At 42.1% G+C, this 10,088-nt stretch overlaps 1 protein-coding gene across 1 annotated transcript in view; it reads left to right on the top strand.

Annotated features, from left to right (window-relative positions):
* Positions 1–7,125: 7,125 nt before the first annotated feature.
* The window catches only part of nfkbib (nuclear factor of kappa light polypeptide gene enhancer in B-cells inhibitor, beta), a 7,903-nt gene continuing 4,940 nt past the window's right edge, over positions 7,126–10,088 (top strand). The window contains exons 1-2 of the mRNA XM_034300657.2: positions 7,126–7,877; positions 9,773–9,890. Coding sequence (XP_034156548.2) covers positions 7,405–7,877; positions 9,773–9,890 — 591 coding nt within the window. The 5' untranslated portion in view covers positions 7,126–7,404. The remainder of the gene's footprint in view (positions 7,878–9,772; positions 9,891–10,088) is intronic.

The following is a 10,088-nucleotide window of genomic DNA, read 5'->3' as shown; positions in this document are numbered from 1 at the left end:
TCAACAGAGTGCTCTCTCACCAGCTGCTAATTAGCCGATTAACTAGTGGGCTATTAGTTAGATAATGAACCGTCCACAATTCTGCATGGACATGGTGTAAACAGGAAGTGCTTTTAAAAATTTGCACCAGCATTCACTTGCTATGGATTTTATGAATCTTTGATACTTAATAAGCTGAGGAGATGATGCAGGACCTTATCATACGGCTGCCAGGGATTTAATGAGAACTCACAGCATCACACACACACTTATGGACACACTAATGTGTAGTATCACTGTAAATATGTAAATAAAAAAAAAAATCACATTCTGTCTTACCCAGGGTTTAAACAATGACAAACTGCTACACTGTGACTCGCTAATAAGTATTTCTGACTCAAACGTATTGCTGGTTGCCATGGTTTTGTTGTAATGTCATGAAAAATGATATCTTAAGTATAATTATCTTGGGCATATGAGAATATTTATCTTGTCTTTCTATTTCACAATAAGAATGAAAAGAAAAGTAAAAATGTAAATCTGAAATTAAATGAAATACAAATATAACAGTTCAAAATACACACCAGAATCCAACCAAATGAAGTGACATCTGGTGTTGCTGCTGCATCTTGTGTGTGTGTGTGTGTGTGTGTGTGTGTGTGTCTCACTAAAAATGAGTGGAGGTCAGAAAGGTGAAATGCTCACTCAAGATGGCGACTCTGCATGCTAAATGTGTGTGTGTGTGTGTGTGAGAGAGAGAGAGAGAGAGAGGGAGGAAGAAAGAAATACAGCCATTCTTGTGGGTAGAGATTTGCATCTGGATTATACACATACAACTCAATGTACAAACACACACACACACACACACACACATACATGATGGATTGAGTATGATTAGATGTGTGTAGCTGATTGTCCTTATTGCTGACGTTATTGCTTGTGCAAACAGGCATAAATCACACACACATACACACACACAAACATGTTCACATGTAAGTTGCTGGTGGGTTTAACAATCGATATTCCACAATTCTTATGCGGTGTGTTTGTAGCTGCATTGTGCGTCATTGCATTGTATATGTGTGTGTGTGTGTGTGTGTGTGTGTCTGTGTGTTTGTCATGAGTGTATTTTCTGCAAGGAAGCCCCAGCACAGCACCACAGCGTGTTAACGTTAAGCATAATGAGACTTCAATCACACTATGATGAATGTGGTTACACTGTATGTGTGTGTGTGTGTGTGAGTGTGTGTGTGTGTGTGTGTGTGTGTGTGTGTGTGGTTAGTGAACGCTGCACTGCAGCACAGCTCTGCTCTCTGATGTTCGGGCTACACCAGCACAGTAATGCTTTGCAGTAAAGAGCAGGAAAGAGCAGTGTGTGTGTGTGTGTGTGTGTGTGTGTGTGTGTGTGTGTGTGTGCGTGTGCGTAACTCTTGAGGAATGACCACAGAAAAGTGCAGTGTGTGCAGAAATCAGCTGCAAGAGATTTACTCCATCCTTTCTCTCTCCCACACTACATACTATACTCTTAAGGCTGATTTAAACTTGCTGCTAACTATGCGTAAGCGTAAACAAGATGGCTGCCGCGCGTATCCCGCGGTCGTTTGTGCTCATCCTCTGAAATTAACGTTTAATAGTTTAGATTTAACGTTGAATAGTTTTGATTTGATGCATCGGTGTGGTGCAATACCAACGTTAATAGAAGAGGCGGTGTAGCACCATGTGACACTGTGTCCACAAATGAATAAACAAACTAACGTTGTGTCTCAAATCGCATGCTTATGTACTATTCTAGACTACTGAGTGCTAACAATATATTCGTACACTTCACTTCATTCATGTTATGTGCTTTTGTTTTGGTTTTGGTCCTGTCTCTGCCCCTGTTCTTACATAGCTTGATTACTCTAATGTGTTCACCTGTTCTGTGTCTCCCCTTCATTAGTTTGGTTATTTCTGCCCTGTTGTTTCTCTTCCACATTGTAAGGTCTTATCAGGTATTTATTTTTTACTTTAAGTCTGACCTGTGTTTCCTAGAGTTATATGTCTTTGTATTTCCTGGTTTTGACCCTCACCTGTTTTCCTGATTTCTGATGATGGATGCTCCTTGTTTAATGTTGTCTGTCTGTGTTTTAACCCCCACCGTGGACCTTGACAATGATATTCGGATTCACTCTAATAAATCTAATGCTGAATTTACGCACTTGCGTCCTGCCTCTAACTGGACGTTATACTCAGCTTATTGAGTATGTTTAGGGCTAAGGGGGAAACTACGGATCCTTACTGAGGTTTTTGATATAATTTATGTTACAGAGCCTCAGAATATTCTCACTTCACACTTGCACATGCTGATCAGACATCCCATAATTCAGCTGCGTTTCAACTGTCCTGACTTATCCATATTTCAGATAAGAACAAGTTTCACTACACCCCTGAGCCATCAGTCTCGCCTTTTTCGGCTATTGTAACTCAAAGTCTCTGTCTTTCTCCACCTAGGCAGTGTGTGTGTGTGTGTGTGTGTGTGTGTCTGTAGGAGGGGGGGAGTGAGGAGGCATAAGGAATAACCTATTGAAGAACTGCAATGCAGAGACACAGAGCAAGAGAGAGAGAGAGAGAGAGAGAGAGAGAGGGCCTGGGTGCTATTACTTTGATCAACAACATTCATTCAGCAATGCAAAACACACACATACACACACACACACCTTCAAACCACCTTTGCCTTTAGTGACTACTGGTGACTCCTATATCCTCTCTCTCTCTCTCTCTCTCTCTCTCATTCATTTCCAGACAGTCTGATTTATGTATCAACTTCTAGGGAAATTGCCATGATCACTAGCTCCCTTGCTTACTTCCCTACTTTATAGTCCCTTTTTTTTCATTAAACTCTGAAATGATGCGTGTCATTAAAACACACTCGGTTAAAAATCTGTATTTTTCTATATGTTATACTCTTACGCTACACTCTACTATATCACCACACACTATACTCTTTCACTACACACTAAATTTTAACACTACACACTATACTATTTCACTACACACTATACTCTTACACTACACACTATACTCTTTTGCTACACACCACTCTATTTCACTACACACTATACTCTTAAACTTCACACTATACTATTTCACTGCACACTATACTCATACACTACACATCTTACACTACACTTTATATTCTCAAACTGCACACTATACTATTTCATTACACACTGTACTCTTACACTACACACTATACTATCTCATTACACACTATACTCTTACGCTACACACTATACTATTTCACTATATACTATATTATTACACTATACACTATACTCTTACACTACACACTATACTCTTACGCTACACACTATACTATTTCACTATATACTATACTATTACACTATACACTATACTCTTACACTACACACTATACTCTTACGCTACGCACTATACTATTTCACTATATACTATACTATTACACTATACACTATACTCTTGCACTACACACTATACTCTTATGCTACGCACTATACTATTTCACTATATACTATACTATTACACTACACACTATACTCTTGCACTACACACTACACTATTTCCTTTACACTGCAGGCTATACTTATGCTAAATACTATACTATTTCTCTGCACACTATACTCGTACACAACACAATATTCTATTACACCACACAACATACTATTTCCCTTACACAGCACATTATACTTATGCTACACACTATATTCATTTCCAGATCGTCTGAATTATGTGTTGGCTTCTAGGGAAATTTCCATGACTACTAGCTCAGTGTTTAAAATCTTGTGTGTCATTAATACAAACACGGTATTTGATAGCTAGCATCAGTTAGGAATGATAGCTAGGAAAATTTTGTGGAAATTTAAAAAAAAAAAAAAAAGATTTAGAAGAAATTCCTCCAGATTTTGGTGACGTTACTGATTTATCTGCATCTGTTTACACTGTAGAATGAGAGAAATCTTGTCACGTGACTATTGCTCACACTGAACCATTCAATCTTTTAACACAATGATGATTTACATGATAAATCCAGAAAGCCAGAATGCTTCAGTGTGTCATGTTTACATTTTAAACCAGCTTTTCATGGCTGCTGCACAGCCAGGAATGAGAATTGGTAGCTTTGTCATTTGATAACCTTTAGTGGTAAGGCGTGAGAGCGTTGCACTGCATCAGTGCTGACAGAATACGCATCCTGATGTCCCTCAAAGACGAGAGGAAGCCCATGAGCATGACATCATCAGTGACAGATCAGAGGACATTCTCTTAAAATTCTGCCTGAATGTCTCCATCCTGCCCCCTGGTGGTCTGTATAAGAACGACACATCTGCGGAACAGAGACATGGAGCCACACATTAGGTGTTGTAGCGCACAAATCACTTTAGCGGGACGCTCCACATGTCGGTGAGGCTCCAAGCTGGGGTGTGAAGAGAAGACAGTGGGGTTTCAGACACTTCAGCATGCTCTCAGCTGCACACGCTAACACACAGACATATGGTCAGGGACATGTCCAGCATGAGTCCAGCCTGGGCAAGGACAGATAGCTATGTAGCTGAAATGAAGTAAAAACACTTGAAAATCAAACCTATTATTATCTTTCATTTTTTATTTTTTATTTAAGGATCATAAAATAATTATTACATTACAGTCAGGCTATAGACTGTCAAAGAGTTTAAAGATTATACAGATGTACATTAATTAAAACATTTAGCATATACAACCACATATGAGCACAGCAGCTTACTTATACCAAAACAATTTATATTCCACTTAAAGAGAAAAGCTAAGGACAAGAAAGGAGAGAGGAGAGGGGAGAAAGTGAGACGGTATGATACTCGTACACTATACGCTCTTACACTGCACACTATACCTTTTCACTATACTCTCTCACTACTCACTATACTCTCTCATTATTCACTATACTCTTTCGCTACTCGCTATACTCTCTCACTACTCACTATACTCTTTCTCTACACACTATACTCTTTCACTATACTCTCTCACTACTCACTATACTCTCTCTCACTACACACTATACCTTTTCACTATACTCTCTCACTACTCACTATACTCTTTCTCTACACACTATACTCTTTCACTACTCACTATACTCTTTCACTACTCACTATACTCTCTCACTACTCACTATACTCTTTCACTATACTCTTTCACTACTCACTATACTCTTTCACTATACTATTTCACTACTCACTATACTCTTTCTCTACACACTGTACTCTCTCACTATACTCTCTCACTACTCACTATAGTCTTTCTCTACACACTATACTCTCTCACTATACTATTTCTCTACTCACTATACTCTTTCACTATACTCTCTCACTACTCACTATACTCTTTCACAGCTCACTATATTCTTTCACTACACACTATACTCTCTCACTACTCACTATAGTCTTTCACTATACTCTTTCACTGCTCACTATACTCTTTCACTGCTCACTATACTCTTTCACTATACTCTTTCACTACTCACTATACTCTTTCTCTATACACTATACTCTCTCACTACTCACTATAGTCTTTCACTGCTCACTATACTCTTTCACTGCTCACTATACTCTCTCACTACTCACTATACTCTCACTATGCTCTTTCACTACTCACTATACTCTTTCACTGCACAATATATTCATATACTACACGCTATACTCTTTCGCTGAACACTGTGCTCTTTCAGGACATACTATACTCTTTTACTACACACTATACTCTTACAGTGCATGCTCTAAGGCTACACACTATACAATTACACCACACACTATACTTTTACACTACACTCTCCAACACTATCACTGCATGCCATACTACACATGCTACACTACACTTTATACGATTACACCACAGGCTATACTCTTTCACTACATACAACACCCTTACACTACACAATAAACTCTTCCACTATTTACTCCCACACGATCTACTCTTACACAACACTACACTGTAATTTTACACTACATGAGAACATGAGATAGCATGGTCTACATTTGTTTTCACTTACACTCTCCTCAGAGCATTATTGACATAGCTGGAATTCCCTTGTGTAACAGATTTTGGTCGCTGTATTCTTAAATTTTGCATTACTTTCTCCATGTTATACAATTCTCTTCAGTGCTGACTCACAATTGGGAACAGTAGTCTTTAACCAGTTTACAATTATACAATTTTTTAAAGTCTTCTGTGAGGAGAATGTGGAGCAGATATACCGTTCCTTTCCTACCTCCAATGTCCTGAAGAACTACTCCCAGCATTTACAGTAGTGGTTCTTTAGGGATTTGTATGTTAAAAGCAGAATCATAAATATTTACAATTATAATTCGTAAGTATTTACAATCCCACAGTTTGTCAGTCTTGTGCAACTACAGCTTTCCAGAGAAACAGGATGTTTTCTTCATCAGCTGTGCAAGCAAACCACTTCTGATCAAACCAGTTTACACATGATGAGGTTGTCAAAACCTGACATTCACTGGAAATACTAGAAATTATACAATTATACACAATTCACATACTGCATGTCTGAGCTCAAGATTGCTCTTAAAATCTCTCTTATTTTAATGAAGGGTGCCAATAATTCTGGGGTTAGCTGCAGTTAGACAAACAACCAACCAAACAAATTAATTATTAATAACATATTAATAAGCAAATAAGTATATTTTATTTTATTTATTTGTTGTTTGTTTGTTTGTTTAAACAAAGGAACAACTAATGGGATATCCCAAACCTTCACTAATCTTACAACAGATGACATTAGTGTATGTTTTCTGTTTGAAGTACTGGATGTACTGTAACAAAATCCCCAAACAAACCAGTCTGGCACTGTCCACACTGCGCATGCGCGTCACACGCCGCCCTCGGGATCTGCTCCCATTATTATTGGTGGCTTTGGGAATTTCCCAGGAAATCCCCTACACTGGCAGCAGTCTGATTACATTCCCCACCCGTATTCCTTCAAGCCACGCCCTCCTGTCCTGCGATTGGCTACGCTCTCTGTCTATAAGAAAGATTCCTATCCAGTCTGTACGAGAAGGCGAGGCTGTATTAGCCAATCACAGGCAGGGAGGCGGGACTTATCGAAATACGAGTAGGGAAAAAAGTAAGTGCAGCCAGCTACAGCTAAAGTGGCCTTTTCTGGAAAATTACTGGAGTGAACGCGAGCTGTTCGGTTTCTCCGGGTGTAAACTCGGGTTTCGGGGTTTGGAAAATGACCCGGACATGGAGGGTGGAGCTGTAGGACGTGTTGGAGATGATTTGAGACGGAATATGTTTAGAAAGAAGCTCCTAAAATGAGCAGCGATAGCTAAGTTTACTCCTTGAGTTTAGCTAGCTTGTGATAGCTAGCTAACGTTAGAAGAGTTTTGTAGATTAGCTGGTTCTGATAAACCTGATCTGTAAATGGAGTGGATTCATCAAGATTTGTCACACAATCTGAGAAGTGATGCTGGGAAAGCTAGCCCGGGATCGGGACTCGGTGTTGGATCGAAATATGGTTCCGCAGGTTTGGGCTCGGAGAAGCTGCCGGAGGACTGGTGCGACAGCGGCCTGGATTCACTCATCAGCACCGAGTTTATCAGCCTCGACAGCGCCGACCCGGTCCACATCACCGCGGAGCACTCAGAGCCTCCAGAAGCCTGGAGCTCAGCCCGCTGCGGTGTGACTGTGGACGGGACCGAGACCGAGAGGCTGGACTCCGCCATCGGGGACTCGATCAACGACGAGACGGTGAGGAGTCTGTCTGAGCGCATCGGTACCGTGATCCTGAGCGAACCGACCGGCACACTGACTCCTCAGCCCGGACCGGAAGTGCGGGATCGGCGGAGAGACGAGATCTTCAACACGTTCAGCTTCATATCCGAGGACGGAGACACGTGAGTACCGGAAACCCGGTGGATCTGACCGGATCCCCAGCCGAACCAGAGGAGTTACTGTAACACAGATTTAACAGAAACACGATCGGGGAAATGTTTGTTCATCATCATGTTCATCAGATTATTTGCTACTAATAAATGTATTAAATCAGATTATTTTGGATTTTGTGGTATTGAGCGGAACACCAGCACCAAGAGCACGAACACCACCCCCGAACACCACTCTCGATCACTACCTCAACACCACCAGCACCAAGAGCTGGCCAAGAGAGGCTGGTGGTGTCCACCGCCCTGGAACACACCCCCCGAACACCACCCTCGAACACCACCCTGGAACACACCCCCCGAACACTACCCTCGAACACCGCCCTCGAACACCGCCCTGGAACACACCCCCCGAACACTGCCCTCGAACACCGCCCTGGAACACACCCCCCGAACACTACCCTCGAACACCGCCCCCCGAACACCCCCCCCCGAACACTACCCTCGAACACCGCCCTGGAACACACACCCCGAACACCGCCCTCGAACACCGCCCTCGAACACCACCCTGGAACACACCCCCCGAACACCGCCCTCGAACACCGCCCTCGAACACCGCCCTCGAACACCGCCCTCGAACACCCCCCCCCGAATACTACCCACGAACACCACCCTGGAACACCCCCCCCCCGGAAAACCACCCTCGAACACCACCCTGGAACACCACCCGGAACAACACCCCCCCCCCCCCCCCCCGAACACCACCCCCGATCACTACCCTCGAACACTACCCTCGATCACTACCCTCGAACACTACCCTCGATCACTACCCTCGAACACTACCCTCGAACACCACCCTCGAACACCACCCTCGAACACTACCTCGATCACTACCCTCGAACACCACCCTCGAACACTACCTCGATCATTACCCACGAACACCACCTTCGAACACTACCTCGAACACACCCCCGAACACCACCCTCGAACACTACCTCAACACCACCTCAACACCACCAGCACCACCAATACTACCATCAACATTAACACTAACACCAACACTACCAATGGCACTACCAACATTACCACCAACACTTCTACCAACATTACCACCAACATTTCTACCAACTTTACCACCAACATTTCTACCAACATTACCACCAACACTATCAACATTACCACTAACATTACCGACACTACCACAAACACTACCAGCATTACTACCAACACTACCACCATTACCACTACCAGCACTTCTATCAACATTACCACCAACACTACCAACACTACCACAAACACTGCCAGCATTACTACCAACACTACCACCATTACCACTACCAGCACCAACAGCTGTAAGAAAAATACACAGGATGGTGAGGCTGGGGCTGATTTCTTTCTATCCCAGACCATCCATCTGTCCTTTATTCCTTCTCTTTTCCTTTCTTTTTCTGTTCTTTCTTTATTTCTTTTTGTTTGCCCACACCCCTCTTTTTCTATCACTTCTTTCTCTTAGGCTCGTGGAGAGCGCTTCTCATGCTACCTGAAGGCTGTTATAAGTTCTTTAGTTTGTTTAATTTTTTTAGTTTGTTGTTGTTTTTAATGTTGTTTTGATTCTGCGTCGGCGTTAAGCACCTTGCGACCGGTGTGTTAGAGGAAAACGCTAAAACGTAAACGCTAAAACCGTGAGCTATCACAAGATAGAAAAAAAAAAAAAATGATGTTAGTAAAAATGAAAATAAAGCACACACCTGTTTACGATACGAAAGCTGCTTATTGGATTAAAACTAACACGGACGTAATATCACTCTGTTTACTTTCTAACCTGCTGTGTTGGTTTGGTCTCCGTATGAACTTTGACCTGACCTTCGACCCCCCCCCCCCCTTTTTTTTTTTTTTTTTAAATCGCACAGGGCGCTGCACCTGGCACTCATCCACGAGCAGTGGGAGTTTTTTCATCACCTGCTGGAGCTCATCATCCTCAACCCCACCTGGACACCTTACCTGGACATCCAGAACGACCTGGGACAGGTGAGACACACACACACACACACACACACACACACACACACACTCAGCTTTAGTAGTCAGCTTCTTTTCTTCTCTTTATCTCTCTTATTTCTTTCATACTTACATCTTTTCATTCTTTCCTGTCTTCTCTTTTCTTTGTCCTTTCTTTCTCTGTTCACTTTGATTTCTTTGTTTCTTACTGTGTGTGTGTGTGTGTGT

The sequence above is a fragment of the Pangasianodon hypophthalmus genome, chromosome 27 (assembly GCF_027358585.1).
Source record: "Pangasianodon hypophthalmus isolate fPanHyp1 chromosome 27, fPanHyp1.pri, whole genome shotgun sequence".
Taxonomy (NCBI): Eukaryota; Metazoa; Chordata; class Actinopteri; order Siluriformes; family Pangasiidae; genus Pangasianodon; species Pangasianodon hypophthalmus.
This window is presented reverse-complemented; position numbering and strand designations above follow the sequence as displayed.